This window comes from Diadema antillarum, unplaced genomic scaffold (assembly GCF_040938485.1).
Source record: "Diadema antillarum isolate AM-2024a unplaced genomic scaffold, OU_Dant_1.0 seq00001259_RagTag, whole genome shotgun sequence".
In the NCBI taxonomy this organism is placed as follows: Eukaryota; Metazoa; Echinodermata; class Echinoidea; order Diadematoida; family Diadematidae; genus Diadema; species Diadema antillarum.
The window spans coordinates 424,280-450,200 of NW_027272042.1; the positions used below are offsets into that span (position 1 = coordinate 424,280).

Sequence of the window (25,921 nt, forward strand, 5' to 3'; positions counted from 1 at the left end):
TGGATCCGCCTCTGCTATTGTGATGTGCAAATGAGATCCTCCCTCACAACTTTTTACTTGCCATATACCCGCGAACTAGGCTACGTTTGTTTGTAACTTGTTTTTAAGCGATAGTGCTACAGCCACGATCAAGTCTTGATATATCTGACAGATCATTGTCTTATATAGTTATTCAAACAGTAAAAAGATATATTTCACACTTTATGATAGAAAAATTGAATTCTCGATCACTATGGAAAGGAGGGGATGACACCATCTGCTCATCGATCAGGCTACCTTTTCATATCTCTCAAGAACATGATGTGAAGAAATAGAGTTTCAGTGAATCATTACATTTTCATAAATTCTTTATTTTCCATCCTAACTCGACCCAATTTTCAGCGTGTGCTTGCTATATTTTACTTTTTCTTTCCCGACTTACTTGGAATTACCCATCACGGCAAAGTGAGACCGACTCATGGCTGTATTCAATGTAAGCCTACTGTAATTTCTATCGAAGCATCATCACTAATCTAATCTAACTTGCACAAAGTCCAGTATAATGAAAAAAAGTGATTTAGGCCAAATTTTGATGTGAAGCTAAAATAGTTAAGATGAAGCTTTCATGTGCGCTTTTGATGGACAGGCTTTTACTGCATCAGGATTTGGTGGGCTGGGGGTGGACTTTAGCCAACACGCATTGAGGAGAGGGAGGGGTATACATGATTATTATTAACAACTCTGTTCTTTTTTTTTTCACCTATATATACCAGAAACGCAACTCTAATAAGTCCTCTTGGTAAATAATTATAGGGCCTAATTATGATTTAAATGCACCGCGGTATGCATGCTCCATTTAAATATTTTGTTTGTTTTTCAAGTATAAGAGTAACAAGATAATTATTGTCTATTAAATGCTTGTAGTTTAAGTAAAATGTAGTTTGCCTCGTGTTTTTCAAACATGAGAAGTTCATTAAGATAGTCTACAGAACGATTTACATTTTTCTTTATTTTTCCGTTCATCGAAAATACCTGCTAAAAGAAAGTCCACGACTTAATGGGTATTCATCCACCCCCTCCCCCTTACTTCACAATTTGAGTGTCAGTCAAGAAGAGAACAAACTGGGAGAAGTAAAGAGAGTGAGAGGGGAAAAAATAGTTACAAACACAACTTGACTTGTTTTGTTGCTACTTACCCACAATAATCCATTAACCGTTTGTGTGACTGCTTTGTCCATTGTTGACAGCTGGTGTATTATAAAGGTAAACAATCCTTAAAGGTCGGGCAACCTGCAAAATGCCGACATCCAATTGCTAAAAATGCTGAATTGAAACCATATGATTGAACCCACTGCCATGCACATCGATAACAATACAATTATTGCTCGTGGCTAAGTCATCATTTAATCATGCATGCGGTCAGAGCAGATTATTGCCACTGACTAAAAAGTACAGCACCACTATTGATTTGCCACTTCCCCCGCGAGGTGCTTTTTGAAAGTGGATGTTTCATCTCTCCATCCGTGTGGATCTATTTGGGGGTTTCGATCAAAATGCAATATTTTCGACGAGCTGGTCACGCTGGAAGTGCGTCAATCGCTCTGGCACTCCGCAGACATTTGACTCCCGTAAATGCAGCTCATCATTCCACGAGGATACTGACGAGACTCTGCGCTGTTCTCTTTCCCACTACTCGATCAATTTCCTTGAAGGCACGTTGGTTTATATAGAACGCTAAGATCTGAAATAATTGTGAAATCGAGTTCGATTTAATCAATATAGATTGATTCTGAGTATATTCTATGAGGTATATATTTCGTTAGATTTATAAAGAACGCTAAGATCTAAGAAGTGAAATTTAATTATTTCTAATTAATCAATAAAGATTGAGACTGAGTATAGGCCCCCTATTGCTATAAGGTATATTTCGTTAGATCTGTTTCGGACATATACTGTTCATTATACTAAATGCGAACGTAACCTGTCGATGACTTCATTGGTCTTCATAATTGACTGTCTGGTTAAATCCTGCTCTGGTGTAATACTAAATATTTTTGAACTACGATCCTAGTAAAGTTGATTTTTTTTTTCTAGTGAATTAGTGGTTCTGTGACGATAATTATCTTCGATGCTGCTGATAAAATAAGCCGTAGTTGATAACTAAAATATTAAAGTTATAACCTGCTAACTTTGCACTGTCTGACATTATTTTCTCTATTATCTTATAAGTTAATCACTTTGTTCCTGTTTGAATCTTTAAAGCCTCACTGCACTTCAAGTAAATTAATTTCCAAGGAAACTGTTCTGAGTTTACCTAAACCAGGGACTACAGAAAAATGAAAAATGGTATAAAGAAAAGGAAGCGTTTCATTTAAATGAGACAAATAGGTAAGTACATTGAATTTTGAAAATTAACGTATAAACTTCGCTAAAATGGCGATAAAGTTTAAAATCACACATGCAAATTGGAGGAAACGGAGATGCCACATGTCTCATTGTTGTTTTGTTGGTTTAATTTCCTTAGAAATATAAGAGAACGGTTGTTGGGTTTTTTTTTTCGTTATGATTGCTTAATAAAATTTATTTGAACGCGAGGGTGTATAAATTACGAAACTTTATATGTGACCCTGCATCACAAAACAAACAGAAAGTCGCAAGACATGAAATTTTAGTTAAGGGCAGATTCTGAAAGGGAAGACTTTAAGCTTTAAAATGATGTATAACTCAAATCAAATCGACTCTCCTAACCTATCTTAATAGTGGAAAGAATGCACACACTCAGGAAAGGTGTGAACTGATAAAAGAGGCTCTGAAGTACAATGTCTATTCAGGCGCTTAATCTTTACCAAACTGTGCTGGCTGTGCGATGAATGGGACAAAAAACAGGTTGTAAACCACAAGGAGTAACAACAATGAAGGAATTATCTGATTAAACTGAAATTGAGCGTGCCTTATCAACATATTTTGTCCATAATTCATGTCAACATTCAAAGCAGTAGCGTCATCCTTTCAAAAGTTATTAGAGTTGAAAGTGAAGAGTGTGTACGAGGTTTTTAAGAAATGAAAAGGGGACTCTAAAGACACACCTAATCACACTATTCTACCCAAAAATATTAGAGATAAACTGCTAAAAAACACATTCCTACCCGTTTTATGATCCCAAATTGTAGCTTAATGTAGAAGAAGACTTGCTCTTTCAGAAAATATGAACAAGTCAAGATCGGCCAGGTTTACCCATTTCACCTATTTTCAGTCCTCACTCAAAATCAGAGTGTGCGACTTTTTGTTCGTTTTGTGATGCACGGTCACATATAAGGGCTTTTTACACTTGTAAAATTTTGCTTAGCCCCGGACCAACGGTGGGGCTAATGGGGGGGGGGGGGGGGGGGCCTTAGCCCCACCGTTGGTACGGGACTATCCTTAGCCCACTTTCTGTTTACACTCGTTTTTGCCAAAGTGGGCTAGCCCCACCGATAGTACGGTACTATCTGGCCCTGCAAAATAGCAGGGGTTAGCACCGCAATTGCGGTGCCAAGCAAGTGAGTGTAAACAGAACGAAAAAATAATCCTGGGCTAAGCGACGGAGACGAAGTCCGACCCTCACTGACCAATCAGAAACGAGGTAATCAAGTGCTGCCGGTGCGTGCGTGTACGTGTACAGTACACAGCGTACTTATGAATATTCATGTGGTTTGGAAAGTCCGGGGCTAAGAAATACGAGTGTAAAAAGGTCAGTTTTCTCCTTAGCCCCGGACAAGAGATAGTACGGGACTAATTGGCGAGTGTAAAAAGCTCAAAAAATTGGTACGGGACTAACGATAGTCCTGGGTCAGAGAAAGTCCGGGGTTAAGAAACACAAGTGTAAAAAGCCCTATAGAATACCATACCAGTGCTCATAAAAGTGTCAATAACTTTCTCAATTCCACTACAATTTTAACAAAACTTTTATCGTTATGATGGTATCATCCTAAAGTTTCAAGTCGAATATAGGAGTGGATCTTGAATTTAACCGTGCTTAAATTCCTTCTTCAATCTTACTATTGGTCATACATGCGGTTTCACGTTTTTGCATTATGCACGGGTCCTACGATCGCAGAATACATTCCCGTTACCAAAAATATTTTGCTCTTTTTTCCAGGGCGTTTGTCGTCCTATTTTCTATCTTCCCGAAAACCTTTACCACCTTCGCTTGTACATCGTTTGTACATCTTGCTTGTTTTCCTTATAATCATTGCCATTCTTTGGATTTTGAAAATTGCGGTGCGTTTCCTGGAGCTGCCTAATTCTGTTCTGGTCATGTTGGTGCTTTTGTCTTATTGTATTTCTTGTCAGGTTCTTTTTCCAGTACTCTCTCACATAATAATATTATGTCTTATTATTATCCATTTTATTGTACAATATGTAACTATAATAGATGGGTAATTTTTGTGTTGTTTTAGGTAAGATTTACTCGGCTTTTGACCTAGAAATTGTAAATCAACTTTGATTTGTGAAATGCACCCGACCTGTGTTTCCATGTTTAACACTGAACTGTGCAACAACGTGCAGTGTGAAAATAGCCATACTTATCAAGTTCAGGTTCAATGGATCTATTGATTAGACCATACTGTGTTGGGCACTCAGCCATGCTCCACTTTGATATCACGTTCAGATCTACTGGATCTGAATAGACCAGATTGCACTGAAGAGACTCAAGTATTAGCACTCTGTACATCAGGAATTCGGATAATGGCGTTTATATTTACTTAACTTTGTCTACTCTCATTTTGTGTTTGTTCGAGGACACGACGCGTGTTGGTGCAGGAGGGTTAACTAGGGGGTGATGTTCGTCATTTCGAAAGTCGTTATAATTATTTTGAATGTTTGTTTATTCTGAAACTCACTAATTCCCACTACCTATGTTCGTTAGTCCGAAAATTAAGTAAGTTTTGTTATTTTGACCATTTAAAAAAGTGCATGCGTACTAAAACGACTACACTGTACCTTCGGAATGATATATGAGCCTTTGTTCGTTTTTGGTCACTCAAACCCTCGAAATAACGAACTTTATTTCAATATTTTAAGACTAACGAACCTTCAAAATAACGAACCTTTGGAATGACAAACTTTCGGAATAACGAACTGTAACCGTTTCTCAGTATGTGGAAAGTGATGTCGGCCATTAAGTCAACAATGGGGACTGGATGCGCTGTAGCAATCTAGCCGAATAATTTGCAATGCATATGATATTATGCACAAATTTGCGAATTGAGAAGTGTGTATGAAATAATTGTAAATTATTTGTGAATACATTATGCAACAATGATTGAGGATTGTTTGTAAGCCTTAATAAAATGTGCGAGAAAAGTGTTTTCGTGATGTCCCATCAGGGTTTCCACCAAAGATAGTAGAGATAAGTTAAGCGTCTTTGGTTTCCACATAGACGGCATTACAACGTAACGAGGTGCCTGAATTGACACAGCCTTCCGACAGTACTGTCAGGACAGATGCAAAATTGGAGGTTGTTATTAATGTCATTTATTTACTCGGCATTTGATAGACAATACAAGTGATACAGATAAACAAACAAAACAAGTAGAATACAAGGATACAAGATGTCAGGCTTTCCCTGGTGCGTTTCCCTATAAGTTGCCGGGGATATCAAATCCGACACCATCAGCCTCAGTCATTGTGGAGGTGAGAATGGTCCCTGATTGTGGCGAAGTTCAGCGGGAGGGCTAGGCAGGATGGAGTAAGAAGAAGCGCCAGAGGGCTGGTGGTACCAATCGCACCGTCGGAGGGGGGGGGGGGGGGGGGGGGGGGGGGCTCTTGAGAGCCGAAGATGATTCCAAACGTGGAGAAAACTTTCCTTGCCCATTTCTCTATAAAATTAATGGTAATGGCGTTTCCTGAGGCCTATTGGCAGTGAGAGGAAGGTGGTCTTGGGAAAATGACCTGTTCAAACTTTCTTGGTCTGAAGAGGAGCTCCGAGACACACATCACTTCTTGGATATACCGTTTGTGTATTTTAGGCCGTCTGGTATTTGGTGTGTGTGTGTGGGTTTTTTTTTTTGTGTGTGTTTGTTTGTTTGTTTGTTTGTTTGTTTGTTTTTTTTTACTTGTCCATCATTCAACTCTGATCTTTTTCGTCCCTTCTTCCTTTCCTGTAGAATTCCCCGCCCCAAGGAGAAGTCAAAGTTCGTGGTTTCACCGAAAAGGACCTGCCGGGCTGGACAAAGGCTTCTAGAGACTTGTATGGACAGTACACTGTGGAACTAGTGGGACAGAAAGGATGGACGGAGATTAGGAGCACTGTGGGAGTGACGCGGGGCGGGGCTCCGTTCATTTTCAACAACCCGGAAGTCGGTGCAGTCCTGGAATATGTCGTTTTCTTTAGCGGAGAGGAACAGAAATCTATAACTATCATGCAGTTTGGACCAAGAACGGAAGGACCGCCGGGGTGAGTATACGGTGATCCTGTCAACGCAACGTAGCCTCGGTAGTGTCGACAAAGCTTTATCTTCACGACTCTGCCACTTCATGATATTGTGGGCCTGCATCAGGTTCTGGATATCAGATGGTCGTCAAGAGTGAAACATATGGAGAAAAAACAAGCAAAATATAATGACAATCTATTAACATGTCATGATGAAAATACAGGATGTATGCCGATGTGTATTCAGTCGAGGAGCTTTGGAGCTACATTGTATTTTGATTCAACTCAAATCCAGAGCACTCTTCGCTATGCCGCAGTGCTCCATTACGGTTGATTGAACAGATTTGAAGTGTCAGTGTCACTCATGTAGGCCTTACTTGTCGTTGGGAACCGACTGACCGAAAATGAAAAAAAAAAATATACAAAACGAAGTCTTCTCATGGGCAATATGACCTGCCTGAAATCAAGAGTCCATATGGAACAATATTTATTGCATTTCAACTTCTCAATCGTGATACTGTCAAATTTGTGATAACTCTCTTTTCGTGCTATGAATCATTTCAACATCTTTGTGTAATTCCTGATCGCAGCGTATTTGTTTAATGAAATGAGACAGTGTACTCTTCTTCAATTATTTTGTTGATTCCTTTTTATTTCGTTTTCTATTTCATGCAGATTTGTCCACGGAGGAGCAATAGGAACAGCAGGGGAGATTTGTGTGGCGTGTCTGCTCCAGAAGGGCCTAAATATCCCCTGTCTGGCAGCCAATATTAACATCAATTACAGGCGGTAAGCCTTATAATACTTATTTTCATATCTTTTAAGTCTAATGTCTATCACTGAAATTACTTAAACTCCCATACTTACAATCATATCATAATATATAGGCCTACATTAGCAAGGTTGGAGAATACTCTTTTCTTATTACAATCAAAAGAACAAGAACAATATTGTCCATGAAAAGATCCTTGTACGTGAATGTACCTAAAAAAAGTAAGTAGCCCCTCCTTTTTACATGGAGAATATATATATATATATATACATATATATATATATTTATACTCTCTAAAAAAATCGAGTGAAAATTTTCACTCTAAAAAGAGTGAATACAAAAAAAAGAGTGAATTTCGAGTGAAATTGGAGTGGATTTTGAGTGAAAATGCTCATTTTCACTCATTTTGGAGTGACGTCAGGGATCACTCGAAGATTTTGGAGTGATCCCTGACGTCACTCCAAAATGAGTGAAAATGAGCATTTTCACTCAAAATTCACTCCAATTTCACTCGAAATTCACTCTTTTTTGCATTCACTCTTTTTAGAGTGAAAATTTTCACTCGATTTTTTTTAGAGAGTATATATATATAATCATATATATCACACATTAATTTCAATTTCCCACTTCTTTCGATGGACAGAGTTTGCCAGTAACAGACGTATCCCATGAACACACCAGTTTATGAAACACAGTCGATGCAAATTTTGGAGTAATTTGAAGGTCTCCATTTGTTTTGAAAAAAAAAACAACAACAACCGGTTGTTAACACAGACATTAATGGATGTGGATAATTTGACTTAGTAGAGCAGTTAAGCCCTCAAAATCATGACAATTGTGCAAAATTTGACTAAAGCATGAAACTTTCTCCAGTGTTAGCACATACCATAAGATTCATGTTAAGATCGGGAGGTAAGTCTGATTTGACCTCTGATGACCTCCAGAGGTCAATGAACTTTAAATATCAGAATATTGATGTTTGGAGGCATTTGTGAATGATAAGCCTAGATCTTGGTTACGCTGTACTAAATAATGCATTTGTACTACAAATCTTCCGTTTCCACAGGGCATTGACAGGTTTCTACCTTTGACCTCTGATGACCTTTAGAGGTCAATGACCTCAAAATACCATAATATTGATCTGTTATGTTATTAGTTAATGATACACATGGTTAAGATGTGCAAAACATGCATATCTGTTTTACAATGAAATTGTCTTCATATTCCAAAGAGCACAGACAGGGCTCTACCTTTGACCTCTGGTGATCTTTAGAGGATGTACAACACAAACATCTGTTTTACAACGTAACCCAGATGGCTACTAGCACATAAAATAAAGAATAGAATAGAACAGAATAGAATAGAATATAATAGGATAGAGAGTAAAAGAAAACAGAACACCGCATTCGTTTCCTAGTCACCCTGTGACGTCAATATGCTCAGTATTTCCCCCTTCTTGGAGTTTATGAAACCGTTTATCTTCATTCCAGCTATTTTTTGTCGAAACCCCCTCTCCCAAGAAAAGTTTATGGTCATAGGAATTTATAAGTTAAACATTGGCTACTTTCCCCGCTAGTGGTCAGTTCCAATGGCTCTTCTTCCCCAAAGTCCCACACCAAATTACGGGGAATGACATGATGGCGTGTTCTTACCCTCTGATCCCCAAACATAAATGATCTTCTGAGCTGGAAGGTCGCCCTCCTGCCAGAAATTATCCCTCTAAAGGGCTTTTTACACTTGCAAATTTTTGCTTGGTCCCGTACCGACGGTGGGGCTAAGGGGAGGTGCGGGGGGGGGGGGGGGGGGTCTTAGCCCCACCAATAAAGAATTCATTTCTAGTGAACACCACACCCCAATATAAGATTGAGCCAATGAAATGCTTTAGGGAAAGGAAGTTTGTTAGCAAATTACTTATAAAAAAAGAAAACATGTTTGAGCCGAGAAATCAGTTAGAGTGGTTAGCTGTAAATGTGATGACAAATCCAGTATCTATGTACCTGTACAATAATATGGTCGCCGGCTCAGAGAAAGTCGTAAGGAGCTTTTGGGAACTTACATAATAATGACGTTGTCTTCATATATATATATATATATATATATATATATATATATGAAGAGTGTGTTCGCAAAAACCGATAAGTCCATGTTTGAAGATTTTGAAGGACGGTCTCTGTCATAAAATACAAAATAATAGCTTTTAAATGATATATTGGTCACTACATATGAAGGTACATTTTTGAAGTTATGGTCAAAAGAAGCAAAAATTTTCTTATTGTTCTCTTTATTTTTCTTGACCTTTAATCGCAAATATCTCCACTTGGCAAATATGGACTTATCGTTTTTTGCGAACAAACTCTTCAATATGTGTGTATATATAAGAGAGAAATCGTTCAAGAGGAATGACTTTAATTTACGTTTGAAGACATTTCAAGAGATGTAGTCTTTATTTGTTAAGGGGCAAATCATTCTACTGTTTGCAGTCTTGTACACTGTTAAAAATGCGACATGCGACATGTTTATGAACTAAACACAGTGTTAAAAATCTAAACACTTTGTTTAACATTTAAACACCCGGTGTGTATAGCATGTGTAAAGTATTGAGAGTTAAAGTGTTTAGCTTGGAGTGTTTAGTTGGAGTGTTTATTCTGGTCACGCTATGTTAATCTCAATATGTCCATGTATGTATATGGAGAAGTGTTGGAAATGGTGTGTAAATTGCAATTTCTAGTTTCCTTTTATCACGAGAAAGTGGAAACTGTTACGACATCAAGATGCACTATGAAATAATTCATGTTTTAGGTCTTTCATTGAAATGCCTAACCAATAAGGAAAAAGGATAACCTAAAAATATGTAATACAACTGTAATAAATCTATATTTTGGTTTCGCATGTACAGTCCTATATTTTAACTGCTAGAAAAAAATGGGAGTTGCCTTTGTTAATGATTTCGTTCATGGTTTAGGGCATTACCCAAATGTTTGTTGGTTAGGCCTAAACACTTCTACTGTCAGGGTAAACAGACGCGTTTACATTTAGAACGCCTCGTAAACACGTTCTAAACACCGCACATGTTTAACATAAACACTGTGATACGAGTACTCTACCAGTCAGCAGCGCATGTGACATGACGGCCGCGGCCACAACGCACGCAGTGGTGCCCTGTGCGTGCGCTTCTAGCGCACACTCGTGCTATGCATATTATGACCATAATCAATGCACAATTGGCGGGAAAGGAGATGTGCGCGAAGGTACCTGTACGGTTGGATCTGTCTGATTGGCTGGCTGAGTGCTGCCCTAGCAGCGTGATGTGCGTAGGCCTACAGTACGTGCGCATTCGTTCTAGGCTTGGTATCGTCCACCACTGTACTTACGACTCGATCGACTGCATGCACTGACTAAACGAACGGATCTAGCTAAGATGGCGTCGAAGCGATAAAGAAGTTCTAGCCTGGCCGGCCTGCATGAAACTTTGAAAGCGGTAAGTCTGCTAAGTCGGTGAATAACAAGATTTATTGCAAAATTGCCCTCGTTTAATGTAAAACTGTAGTAGGCGTAGAAATAGGCTACGCCCTGAAGATTTTGCTCGTTTGTTTTAGTTTTCTATTTCCAACGGGGAACGCTGTAACTGTAACGTGTTAGTGTTGTTAACGTTAATACATTAGGCCTACACTCTACAGATTACCGGTACCGTAGTTATGGGTAAACTCGGCCTAGCGGGTAAACTCACTGTATTTACGAGGTTATGAAGTATCTTTCATGTGAATGACGATGGGTCAGTGACTAGATCTATATTTTGAGTGAAATTCAGTTTTATTCCCTGTAAATTCTTCATAACTCAACAGGTGGTGAAAATTGAATGTAAAGCCCATTAGGATGTCTTGGAAAGGGATGCCGATGGCACCAAAGTGGGTGACGTGATGTCCTGACGACTGTATAAATTCTGCAAGACATCATTACCTCTGCTGGCAGAGAACGAGGCATGGTGCAGTCAGCGGAGTATTACATCAACTGGGGATAGTACATCACTGTATACTACCCATGTGGAAAGTGGAAATCAAGTAAGTACTCAAAATTGCAGAGCCAAATCAATGACAGGGCATGTAGATGAGTTTCTATAAAATGCAGATTTTCGATGCTTTAAGTTCTTCTGTTTGTTTGCTTGTTTGTTTGTTTGTTTGTTTTTTTTTGGGGGGGGGGGGGATTACCTACTCCCGACTCCCGAATCTAATCCATTAGGTAAAATGAATATGGAAAATTGATTTATTGCAAATATTGTTGAAAGTGTAAATTGCAGATGTGAAAATCTTCACCCAAGAGACAAAGGATACAGTAATGGTCGTAACTCTGCTTGATAATGATGATGAATAAGAAAGAAGCAACAACAACAACAAAAAAGACTTGAATTATTTCCAGAAAATTCAGCAAAGTAAGTAAAAACTGACGCAAGACACCAAGGGCTAATGTGATGAAGGGACTCTGACATTCCTTTTAATTTAAACTTGCTTACGGATTCAGTCAACTTCTTTGCTATCCATTCATTGTCAGAATCTATGGGAGCAGTTAAGTCCATTGTATTGCAAAGCCAACTGATTTGTTTTCCTTGTGTAATCATTTCTTTTTACTAGCACCAGTACATCATGGAAGAATTGATCAGGGATCACGCCAAACCTGTCTGGATTAGAATGAAAGATGCATGCACTTACTTCTATACAACCCGTCTATAAGTGCAAACATCTGAGGATTACAAGGACATCGCAAGATATACTGATATACAGTATATCTATAGGCCTACATGCCATATGAAGGAAATGAACCATGGATAATAATTTTGAATGTTAATAATCTTTTTCCCGCTAGCCATGTGATGTCTCACATCGTCATGATGCACTATAAATTAGGAGGCATCCTACCTGTTAGAGCAACCTTTCTATTTTTTTTTCTTCACTGACAGTGTGCATCTAAACCTGTATACACTAGAATAAAGTAAATCATATGGGGATGATAGGGTTCTGTATGCGATGGGGCTTCAGTTCTCCGTGTGTGTGTATGCATGTGTGTATTACATAATGACGAACCTCTAAAGAAAATGAAGGTAGGGGGCCTATATTATTCGAAGAGGAATTCAATGCTTATTTGATGAAAATTGGTTTTGAAATGGCAGAGATATCCAAAACAAAGCGATTCTCTTGTCCTCTGTGCTTACGATAATGGTCACCTGCATTCTTATTGTTCATAGATATGTGTAATTGTCTTTTTTTTTAACAGCTGGTACGTAAAATTGTAGTTTTATCTAATACTAGTATGTAAAGACACTTGCTCGAAATCGTTTCGCACTCTTAAGAAGAACAGTTTTATTCACTTCATTTTATTCATCAACCAATGTACTAATTGTAATTCCCTGTTAAGATATTTCTCAAGAACTTTGTTCGAGTGACTTTCTGTTATATTCTTGTGCAAAAAGGAATATAGAAATCAAAACAAATCAAATCAAAATATCAGCCATATTATTTTTTTCCCCTCAGGTGCTTCCAATACAATCAGCAGATATTAGACGCAAATAAGAGGCCAGTAGTTGCATTTGTTTGGAATTCTTTGCAATCTTCTTGTAGACCTGATAGGAAATGCAGTATTCGGTAGTTAGTATTTTCTTTCTGGGATATTCTTGAAATCGGTCACATGGAGAGAGGTATTAGAAATGTAGTACAACATGTGTGGAGAACAGGGAGGGGTCTTGCAACTGACTGAAAAATTGACAAGGGAGGAGTCTTGCTGATCACATCGCGTGTTCATGACAGCCTTGCATACCCTCCCGCCTCCAGTTGCAATGCATTATTTTTTTTTTCATATCCTCTTGTCTTTACCAAAAATTCTGCTGTGTCGAGATTGAAAGTAGCCCTCCATACCATGATTATGTGGAGTATGATGACACTGATTAGACTCTAATAGACTATGCATGTATACCCATTGAGTTTGACTTCTTTCTTCAAGGTTCTAGCAAGGTAGAAGTTTTTTCTCACTCACCCCTTGAAATCCACTAACATTCTAATATTTCTCTCAAAATAGCAAAAGTGAAAAATCCATACAGTACTGTTAGCCTACATGTACTTTCAGTGATCGTCACAGTGAAAAGAACAATATCAATTATGTATTTAAGTTCCATTATTGGTACTGATCAGAGAGTGCAGATGTTCACCACAGGCTAAATACAGAGAAAACATTTTTTTTTTCCTTTGGTCTCTTTATGATGGAGTGCATCATCTACACTCCCTGACCAGTACCAATGCGACCATAGTGTTGTGCATGGTATAACTTGCCGTGAGCCTAATCTGGTTCGGGTACACCCCAAAGTACTTTGCCAATAATTGATGCAACCTTCAAGGTCGGCATGGATTTTTTCACAGACTGTAGTTATGTTCCTGGAGGTGTTACATACATGTCAAGCTTCCGAAGCGTTGAGTTGCAAGTCACAATCAACAAGTTTATTAGTTTGTTTTACAATACTAAGAATTAGTTCTGAATACAGTAGAAAGACGGTAATTCTTGAAAGTAGGCCAAGAATTACATGTGGCTGAAAAATTGTTTAATGCAATATTTTTTTTTCTCCAAAATGAGTTGTGTGCCATTTCCTGCATATACAGACTTTACTGTGTGTATAGGAAAGAATTTCATTTACGTCTTCGTGTACATGCCAGTGACTCCCAGGTATCTTGCATTTAACTCAGTATTGTGTCGTATAGCAAAATATGGCAATATTTAAAGGGGAAATGCAGTCCAAATATAATTTAGTCTGATAAGAAAGAGTGAAATATTAAGAGTTCATTGGTAAAATTTTGATCGAAATCGGATGTAAAATAAGGAAGTTATGACATTTTGAAGTTTCGCTAATTTTTGAGGAAACAGTTCTTGAATGGTTGATATGAATATGCAAATGGCAACGTGGGCATGTCATTCCCTCACAACTTACTTAATGTCAAGTTTTTCATTCAAACGCAACTATTCCCGAGGCTCAAGTCCTAATATATCTAACTGATCACTTTTCTGAAGGTATTCAACCAGCAATACCATAATGTTTCACATTTCATTAACATAAACATTGAATTTCATCTTTTTTTCTTTTTTTTTTACACGATCAATGGAAAATTGTGAGGTTATGGCATGGTCAACTCACTCATTTGCATATTCCACTTTTAACTGCTTTGCAGAAATTAGCAAAACTTCAAAATTTTATAACTTCCTTATTTTTCATCCGATTTCATTCAAATTTTTACTATTTAACTTGTAAAATTTTACTCTTTTTTATCAGACTATCTTTTTTAGTGGACTCGATTTCCCCTTTAAAGGATTTTAACTTATTATTCATCAGATATTGCCCAAGCTTTGATTGATGTTTTGATAACTTGCATTCAGAGAATTGCCTTTGACTCTTGTAGCCAAAATGTTTGTGAAAGCTAACCCAGGTCTTCCCTGGTATTTTGCGATGTAAGTGTGCTGATGATTTGGTACATACTGGGTAAATTCTATATAATGTTATGCGTTTATCTCATTCCATGCAAAAAAAAAAGAGGTGGAAACAATCCACTTTACATTAATAAATACATGGGAATTAACATGCATAATCATTTAAACACGTAGAAATTAGCATGTATGAATGTATGTGTTAACATGTCTCATATAAACACTCAGCATGTATAAGGTGTAAACATGTATCATATAAACACTGAGAAATTGCGATGTTTAATATGTAAACATGTCACATGTTTAGTGTATGCAATTTTGTGATCGATCTAAAAATCAGACATGTGTTCTGAGAATAAACACTTCAATGGCAAATAAACATGTCGCAGTGTTTTTAATCTGTCACAGCGAATAAACATGTCGCAGTGTTTACATCGTAAACAGTGCGTCATGTTTATTTTTGGGTTCAGTGTTTAGATCTTAAACACTGTGGGTGATTATGTGACTGTGTGGTGTTTAGTATTTAAACACTGTGAGTGATTATGGTGTAAACGTTTGGTGTTTAGGCTGTAAACAGAGCAGGTGTTTAGTTTTTAAACATCACAAGCGTTTAAAACATAAACATGTGTGTGTGATAAACACCTAGGGTGTGCTGAAAATAAACACAGCATGTGTTTAGTTCCTAAACATGTTTAATATATAAACGCGTCGCAGTGTTTTTAAACTGTCACAGAAAAGTGTTTAGTTAGGTGTTTAGAAACTAAACAAATTTTTTACAGTGTAAACATACTTGTATCTTTAATAGCGAAAACTGTTCGAGTACGTGGACGGTGATAAGTAAGCCCCTTTAATCAAATTATGTATGAACCAAATGGTTTCTTTTGAACATGTATTGTGTTGAAAAGTTCTTGGCAAAATTCCAGGGAATATGTGTACGTCAAAATTCCGATGTTCAAAGCATGCGATGGGAAATGTAAACAGTACGTGCGAATGCTTCTATGCTTCCTGCTAAACTAAGTTGTTATTGGGGAAAAGAAAAGAAAAGTCTCGCTCTACCATGTCTACACCACAATGCCTACAGATATCTAAGCTGGAGGTGGGTTGGAATGTCTGGTTTAGAGCATCAACCTAAGTACAGATTAATTAATCTTTTGAAGAGAAACAATACTTTGTTTCACATTGTTAGTGGCGAAAAGAAAAGAAAAGAAAAGAGAAGTCTCGTTTCACGAGAGATGTTCAGATCCCGCTCTACACCACAACGCCTACGGATGTATAGGCTGGAGGTGGGTTGGAATATAAAGCACCAACAGTAATTGCAGATTAATTTTGAAGAGGAACAATATTTTGTTTCACACACGATGACAGCAGAAAGACAACTGATAATCATCCGCTCGTGTGAAATCAAGCAGAAGTTTTTCAAAACATTTCAAGAGGCATCTTGGTGAGTTACAGTCTGTTAAACATGTCAATATAATGTGAAAAACAAATTGAAAGCCACCTGCAATAGGCCACCTGCAATACAGCCTCGCATTTTCCGACATCACAACTTCACGTGAAATAATTAACACGTTCCATATTATACTTGTGATGGAGAGGGAAAATAATAATCAACAACACTGCAAGATTGATGAAGACAGCAGACGGGAACTGATTCCACGTAAAATACATAAACATGTACATATGTATTTTGATTTCTCCATGCATTTTCCCATATCATTACACACAATCATTCCACACGTATACTTGATATGGTGTTCAGCTCACTGTGTGCAGACTGAGCACGACCCGATAATTCAGAACCTCTGCCAGAGAAAGGATTGTAGCCTATCCCGCGAGTCAAAAAGAAGCTTTCTAAAGGCCGTGTCACACCAGCCTTGCGTGCGACTTGCAAAGAACAATTTTGACTACCCGGAGGTCCCCGTAGATATCCGCACATGACAGTACCTAGCATGTATCTCAGAAGTAGTCGCCCGGAGGTGCGCACGCATATTTTTTTTTTTTACCGTGTTTAGGCCCTGTCACACCTTTCCGGGCAAGCTACTCGGGCTTGTTACGTGTAGGGATTTTCTAGCATACCGGACATTCCTGAGGGCGGAAAAGGATTTGTGCGAGTCAGCGCATGTGTCTTACTTGCTGGACGCGTTATACTTGCGAGTATACTGTGTGACCTTTGTACCAGTCGCGTGGGGGCTGACAACTTAGAGAAGGAATTCCTCTAATGGAATGGCTGAAATCTCAGAATTTCATTATCTTGGCTGCATACGGGACTGCAAAGTACCTGCATGGGAATTGCCTTGGAAGTACTGCCGCTAAGGGTCTCCTACTGGCGTTCTGCGTGGACCTCTACGGGCATTCCCGCGACTCACCCGGAAAAAGTTTTGGTCATGCTCAAAACTTGGCTGCGGTTAAATCGGACTTGCGTGAGCACCTCCGGGCAACTACGCGCTAGATACTGTCAGGTGCGGACCAACTGCGGAGAGCTCCTTGGAGTAAATTTGTTTCCCCGCAAGTCAAGCCGCAGAAGTTCCCCCGTACGGTATGACAAGGCATGAATGAAAATTGCAAACATTCTTGTTCGCCCGCTGAAAATCTGTTGATAAACGCAGTCTCCAGGCTGCGTTTATTAACTTTCCCCTGTTTAAACGGCTTTCGAGAGCCCTTTCCAAAGCCCTTTAGAAGGCTGCGTTTATTACTTTCCCCTGTTTAAACGGCTTTCGATAGCCCTTTCCAAAGCCCTTTAGAAACAGCTTTCAAAATAGTTGCGTTTATCAACTCTCTTCGCGAACACGATTTTTTAACTGGCCTGTCACTGCACTAGCTGCATTGCGCTATTCGACCCGAGGAGAAGTACAAGTACTGAAGTACAAGACTACAAAGCCGTTTCAAAACAGCTTTGCGTTTATCAACTTCCAAAAGGCTTTTACAAACAGGTTAGAAAACCTGTTTTTAGGAAACCTGTTTGGATAGCCACAAATTTGGGGCTTTCGAAAAGGCTTTCCTAAAGGGCTTTCAAAACAGCTTTGCGTTTATCAACTCGTAAAAATTCCTTGAAAGCTGTTTGGATAACCTGTTTCTGCCGAGAAAGGAGAGTTAATTGATAAACGCACCCTTTCGTAAAGGCTTTCCCAAAGGGCTTTCAAAACAGCTTTGCGTTTATCAACTCGTAAAAATTCCTTGAGAGCTGTTTGGATAACCTGTGTCTGTCGAGAAACGGAGTTGATAAATGCACCCATAGAGACAAGCTTGCCTTCACCTAAATTGTTTAGATATTGCCAATGGAAGACTCTGATGATCACATACACTGGCTGTGCACCTGGAAGAACACTGGTCTGACCTCAAGATGTCCATTTTAGTCGTGGTGGAGATCAGTTGCGTGCTTCTCTGAAGACGCACATGCTGCCCTGTCTTGAAAGAGATCGAGGGTATACATCTATTTCAGCAGGAGGTTACACGGAATCATCACTTGCTGGTAGAGAGTTTTAACCGGATGATATTACCCGCTGCCTTACTACCGTGATTCACACATTGGATGCAAACTGGATGGCAGCCATATTGGAAACAAGCAATATTTGGGCATATGGGGGCACAACTCTTGGCCAGGCCCAATTGTTAAGGAGTATCGAGTATAAAGAAGACAATAAGAGCAAATAGTAGTTCCACTCCTATTTGGAAGTGAGGTACCTAAAGATGTCATTAAAAAAAATGCCCCAAGTTGCCTGACTTAATGACCTAAACTTAAGTGGATGACAATAGCAAGACACAGGATTACTTCATGTGGAGTGCATGTTAGGCCTCACAGTATGTCGTTTTCAAGATGGTCCATGACGTCACTGTATGCTTCAGGACCATGAGTCATTCATCGGAACCATGCCCCGAGCTCAAAACTAGGTAGCATTGCCCATGAGCTTGACACTATAAGTTTAGGCAAATCAGGCCCATAAGAATCCGACACATGGGGGGGGGGGGGGGGGGGAGGTCCACAAGACCTATACACTGAATAGATTACAGTGTGCCAAGTTTTCCTCGAGTGTCGAGCTCGCGGACCGCACAGCTTGTGGGCCTATCATATTTGATGTCGAGCTCATGGACCTTGTTCATCTAGTGTTTACGTCACAGGATGTATGACTCGTGAGCTGCGTAACTCATGGGCTGTACGACTCTTGAGTTGTTTGACTTGTGACGTACACCTGATGAACACTGTAATGGGCCTGTTGTTTTCTGGTTAGTATCTTTCACCCTTTCATCCAGTTCGAGGGACTTTGCCATGCCTGTTCACATACTATTAAGCATCAACCCAAAATATGGTACTCCTCTCCCCACTTTCCATGTTTAAGCGTACAAATTTTGTCCAGTGCAAATTTGATAATGTTGCACATAATTTCATGCAAGCTAGGCTGCATAACGAACCCAAACATAAATATTATACAGTATGTCCCCCCCCCCCCCCGAAAAAAGAAAAGAAATACAATTAGATTTTCGCATTGATAACACACAATATGATTAAATTGTCTAAATGCTACTCCAGGGTCTTAAAATATAAAATTTTAGCTCTATTTTGCAGTAAACCCCATTCGATTTGGTTAAGCGGTCACAGAGAAATGTGGATTGTTTTAAAGCATGTCATGAGTTTGATTCTTCCAAGTTTAGTACTTCGATGATCCTGTGTGTGAATACAATAGACAGAAATTGGAGGGAAGAAATTCCTGACATCTTCTATAAAATTCCTCGTTTCTCTTTGACCACTGAAGCAAATCAAATGGGGTTTCCTGTAAGATGTGGGCAATGAGGTACAGTTCATACCCTGAATTTGTATTGAGATTGATTCGATATTTTTAAAGATATCATTGCGGAGGGTCCCGTTGTAATTGGTTTTTTTTTTGGGGGGGGAGCATACGGTATTTGAGGTCACTTCCATCACTGAAGACACGTAAGCTTCATTTCTGAAGTAATTGACCGCTCACATTCCTGAAACCTTTTACTATGAACCAGTACTCTGTGGAATGTGCATACATGCTTTGATTATAACGTCAAGGTGTGATTTGTAGATGATTATACTTTTAGAATTAAACCAAAGAAGCCAAACACAAATACTTGTAATCCTACACAAATTTTTATATTCTAAAAGTCTGACCTCACATTGTCCTTAGATGTCAAAGTTGGATATACACAGGGTAATGGCCAATGTTCTGTGGAATGAGGAGGCACTTCTATTGTAGCATAAATGCTAATACTAGTAGCATAATGCGTGATTGCACACCAGGTATACAGTGAACCATTGAATATATGTCAAATATCAATATTCTGATATTTTGAGGTCATTGACCTGTCACAGTCCTCGGAGGTCAAAGGCAGAGACATGTAAATAATTTCCATTGAACTGAGGAATAGGAAAGCGATTCAGTTGTAACACGAACATTTTAAGACATCGTTATCATGTTTATCATCAACCAATTGCACCAAATATCAAAATTCTGATGATTTGAGGTCATTGACCTCTGGAGGTCATCAGAGGTAAAAGGTAGAAACCTGTCAAGGATCGGTGGAACATTGAGGCAATTCCACTGTAAAAAACAAACAAACAAACAAACAAACAAACAAACATGGTTTTAGTACATCATTGCCGTGTTTATCATTAATCAATGACAGAATATCAATATTCTGATATTTTGAGGTCATTGATCTCTGGAGGTCATCAGAGGACAAAGGTAGAAACCTGTCAGGGTTCTATGAAACATGAAGACAATTTCACTGTAACAAAAAATTATTTTTTTACTTCATCATTAGGACCTACCATTTTAACATTCATCAATGACGCAAAATATCTATTTTTACCAAATTGTGAGGTCATTGACCTTTGGAGGTCATCAGAGGTCAATTCAGACTTACCTCCCAATCTTAAAATGAATCTTATAACATGTACTAACACTGGTGAAAGTTTCATGCTTTAGTCAAATTTTGCACAATTTTTCGGCTTATCTGCTCTACTAACTGAACGTCGCAGTTCACGAAGTTCACCGTTACATCAACAGTGAAATTAAAAAAAAAAACCCTCTAGCAATTATTGCGATAATTTCTTTTTAACATGGTGACAACTTCTGGTGCCATTTATTGTCTCCCTGTTATAAGAATCGGTATTGTTCTGAACAGATTAACTCTTTAAAATAAGATCAATTTGTTAACAAACTTGTCATCCAGGAAATTGTTCATTTTGAAAGTGTTTCTCTTTTCTCCTTTCTACTGCAATGCAGATCTATTCCTCTGAGCTCCACAGTCATCGTTGAAATCAAGCTAGAAAGGGTTGAAAGGCGGAAGTACTTTACCGTTGGAACTTTCAAGAGCCCCGATGACATCTTGTTGTATAGTGATATTTCGGCACTTTTTATAGCCTCATCTATACATTGAGCATGATGAATGTACCTTGAATGTAGGAAAATGTTGCTATGATATTTGCTATACATGGTTAAAATTTCGTTTGTTGCGAAATTTCATTTTCATTATTTTGGTATTACGATGACATGATTACACTAAGATGACTCACTGTCAAACTCATTGACTCTTAAAGATACTGTTTACCATTTGGAGCAGTGATTTAAGAATGTTTGAGTTATCACATTTCATGCATATGTGTAGGTCAGTTGTATCACAAAACATTCTACCATATAAAAATTTCGCAATAAAGCCTAAGTGTAAGAAGATATCACTATTTTCTCAATAAACCGTATGTGTAGATGGTATATATATTCTAAAAAGAATTTCATTATGTAATATTTGTTTACATTTTGTATATCAAACAACATTTAACATTGATTATTAACATTTTTACATCGGTTCTTTCTATCCCTAACATTTTATAACTTTTTTGAAGCACTATAAAGTGGGGTTTTTATTTCATCAAGAATGGTAGATAATACATTTGAGCTCTTCTCTTATTCATATTCTTAAAACACTATATGCATGCTTACCGTATATCATGTCGAAAGTTGCGATTAAGTTATTCTTAATGTTATTAATCTATTGAACGTACACCTTGTAGTAACATCGATACTTATTCTGCTGGAATCTGAATTAAAATGAATCATCCATCAGTCAATCAGTCAATTCGATAAAATATGATATGACATAAAAATTTTGATTAGATTTTAGAATGATTCTGGATAGCATTATTGGATTTACAGTGGTAAAAAGAAATCATTTGATTTTTACTGATTTTTTATATAGATCTTGTATCAGATTACTAGTATGGTGTTATAAATTATGCAATAAACCTCACAGCAAAAGAAGCCAAAAGTCTGAAACACCCTAAAGCATTGCGTTGGAATTCATACTAACTTACAAACAAACAAACGTTGTTTTGTTTTCGACATGATTACAGTCCAAGATTATTATTTTTTATCATCTGTCGTAAATGTTTGTTAAATAATACAGTATAGGCATGTTAATGTACAAATGTTCATCTAACGAGCGTTCTATGTTTTCCACAAATGTGCCAGACTCCGTCCATAACTAATCAAACCAAAAAAAGGTGACGCTCATCATCTCCTACACCACTCGAAAGAGTCATAAAACACCTTTAGTGTATATATAGGGACGAAATACTAGAACGATGTCTTAGAAAATAATGTTTATTAATATCATCTTTTACAAAACTGATTAAGACAGCATTATATAGTTGTACTTGCACCGCGCAAGTTAACTAGCATTCTCCTTTGCTGGACATATACCATGGGTCTTGTGCAGCTGCACTGCTCGATTGTTGCCAGCGAACAAACCTGAGCCTACAATCTAGTTGTTTGCCTATACAGTACCAATGTTTACCTCCTTTCTCGCAATATAACCGTCGTGTGGCAGCAGCTGGCAGTGTTTTGTTCACGTAAGTGCATCTGGCTAGTAGACCATTCTCGATTATTATTGTTCCTGCTTGTTGGTGCATGATTCTATTTTTCAAATACTTCCTCTATATATCTTAAGGATCCCATAATGAATATTTCATAAATGTTTTATAAAACTTTTCCCTATTTTCAATATTGTTATCATTTTATTTGATTATGCATAACAGTGCACCTATAATTTGTCAGCAACATGAGGGTTGTTTTTTTAAATTGGATGTTGAGGTATTTGTCATTCTTTAGTTTGGTTCAAAGTTGTATCCGTGCTCCGCATCTTTTTCTTCATACTCAATCTCTTCTGTAACTTACGCTTAGCAAGCATTCCTTTAAGTAGAGCCCATCATTTTTTTTCCTGGTATTTTCACATAGATTTAAGTTGTGATAATTGGCCATCACAATCTGCAATTTTATTTCAATGCACAACCAAGCTTTATTTTATTCTTATATTCTATTTGTTTTCATCGAGAATTATTAAAACGAATTGAATTAACATTTCGTAAAGAAAAAAAAATGATCAAAGTGGAAAAAACACCTTTTCTGTGTAGCATGTTATCGTTGATTTCAATAAGTTGCCAACTAGTATAGCAGATTCAGATTACCACCCTTTAACAAGTAGTCATCCATGCATGTATATAACGAGGTGAGATATCATCCCATCATGGCAGAACACTATAGCTCCGAAAACAGGTGATGGAGTAGGCCTTTAGAATGTTAGGTGGATGTTGGGGTCAAGTGGCAACTTTCGTATGACAAACATCATATTGTAATATGTTTTGAAAGTAGAAATTGCAACTCCACAATTAAGTTGAAATTACCAAAAAATTCCTGTTCTGGAATATACTCGAATGGCGCCATGAACATCCATAGTTGCCTCAATTACAATACGCAGTGAATGAGACGTGTACAAAGTTTGACTCTCCAAGCAATATGCCAAGTAGGAATGGACATTTGCGCCAAACAGATAGAGTTTCGTATGTTACAGATGGCAGAAGTGATCAGCCAGGGATCTACAGCCTCGTTCATATTATGACTTCGTTTAAAATGGGGGTAATGATGGTGAGCAAGACTATTGCACACTGTAGATAAAGAACGTAACCATAAGAACCAATAGTGTTTCCATCTATTAATTATCAATTAATTATTCTTTTGAAATTGACCATAACTATGATACAAGGTTTAAAAATAATATGAATTATAAATCAATAGGAATCAGATCTGAAACAGGTAAACACGCCTTGTCATATGCAGGCAGTATAATTTGGAGAGGATTTCCTCATTATGTCAAAAAGATAAACACCCGTAATGTTTTTCGGATATCATTGCGAAAGAATCCGTTATCAATATAATAATGATCCCCTATGAAAACATGTAAATAATTATGTACATATAACAATTCTTCTGTGAATATTGTAAACACGTTATATCATAATCTATATCATTGAAAGGACTGGCCTCGACTAGCCTGCACGCTATTGCCAGTTCTTTTTTGCCAAACTATATCTTAACTATTAATTGTTGTGACTTTGTTGACGCTGTTTGTTTGTTTGGTAAATAAATCTCATTTCATTTAATTTCATTTCATTTCATTCATTTCATTTCATTTCATTTCAATTATGACTTTACAAAAACTTACCCATGCAAATATTCTTTATCTGCAATTTTCTATGCTGTAGGGAGATGCACTGAATTTGGAATGTATTAGCGTTGACATGGGCCTCGACTGTTTTGGCATCCAACCAAAAAGAAAAAAAAAAGAAAAAAAGTATTCACAGATTAAATGAGAACTGAAAGTAATTATGTGAAAGGGGCTGTCAAAGAACTCATGATGAGTGGCAAAATAATGTGAGGAAGCAGAAGAGCGGGAATAACTACGTCACTCCAGCATCATGCTATGATTTTTTTAATGCCTTTTTTTAATGCCTGACCTTTTCAACTCTGTCTCATTCTTCACAATTTAAAAGAGATATATGTCTTCAACAATATAAAATACGATATTTTTTTTCTATACTTTTCCTGCAATGAATTTCTGAAATAGACATTCCACACCAAATAGACATTCAAAACCACAGTTCAATGATCAGAAGCCATTCTGGAATCATAAATCAGACAATCACTTAATATGAAAATATCTCTTATCCAAAATAATCATTGTAGCGTTACAAGCAATGGAGTCGTACAAATAATACTGATCGTTTTCTGAGGCCTTCACCTCATTTCATGCATATCAAATCCTGGGACTTCTTCATAGACGTCTCTTTTAACTTAGCTATATTGCGCGGTAAGTTTTTCTTAAGTTTTCTGATTTGCAATTAACTACTCACTTGTATATATCTTTTCCAATTTCATCCAACAGAAAAAAAAAAAAAACAAAAACCCCTCATAACTGCAATTCAGTATAGGCAGGTGAGTAAGTTTGAGAGACAGTGGAAAGATATGTGTATAGAGAACACTCTTATACAATGTAGTTAGCTATCCAGAGTATAGAAATTGATTATGTTTTATGTTGAATAATAGGATGTAGAGGAGGAGGAGAAGTATGTTTCTTATTCGGAGATGTAGATATCAGCTGAAATACAGAGAACATCAACTACTTTGATTGTCCCAAGTAGTGCACTTTTTCCTTAATATGACTTGTATTTGTATGTGTCTGTTTGTTAGTTTTTTAATAATTTATGTGGAAAATAAAAGACTGAATTTAAGATTTTAAAAAGTTTTTTTCTGAAATACATTCAGCCACTGACTTCCCATATAAAACACACACACACACGCACTCACACACACACGCACACACATGCGCGCGTAAGTGGCTGGTATTTAACACTGCAACAAACGACCGAATTGTGCGATTATGTGGGACTCATTCTGAACTTTCCAACTTTATTTCTTTGCATTTAAACAACGAAACATAAATCGTACAAAAATAGGATGAGGACAGAAAACAAATGTAAAAACATGCAATACATAAAATAAATATTACGGTACTTATAAATGAAACACCAAATCTATAAAAAAAAAAGACAGGATGTCTTGTCAGGGTAGATCCAACAAAAGGGAAATAAAACGATACTGTCCAATAGTAACAAGACTCTCCCACTCGTTAACTTTGCATCTCTCATTCTAAATCTGTTTTTTTTTCTCTCTCTCTCTCTCTCTTTTATTTAAACAGATGCGAGTTTGCGAGAATAATTTTCGTATGGTTTCTCCGTAAATATATATATATATTTTTTAATCTCAGGTTTGGGGTGTGTGAGAGAGTGTGTGTGTGTATGTGTTTTCTTTTGCTCTCCTATCTCTGTCAATATTTTATTAGCTCTTGAAGATATTTATCTTGTATAGTATCAGTCTCCCTCTTCTCATTATGAGCAAGAGGTCCTCGGAGGACCTCATGTTTCACCTAAAACCTAATAGTTTTAG

General features: G+C 37.5%; 1 protein-coding gene across 1 annotated transcript; it reads left to right on the forward strand.

Moving 5' to 3' along the window:
• The first annotated feature begins 457 nt into the window (after window positions 1-457).
• LOC139745370 (acyl-coenzyme A thioesterase THEM4-like) lies at window positions 458-7,187 on the forward strand. Its single transcript, XM_071655764.1, has 3 exons — window positions 458-472; window positions 6,129-6,418; window positions 7,070-7,187. The coding sequence occupies exons 1-3, from the start codon at window positions 458-460 to the stop codon at window positions 7,185-7,187; spliced, it is 423 nt and encodes a 140-aa protein (XP_071511865.1).
• The last annotated feature ends 18,734 nt before the right edge of the window (window positions 7,188-25,921 follow it).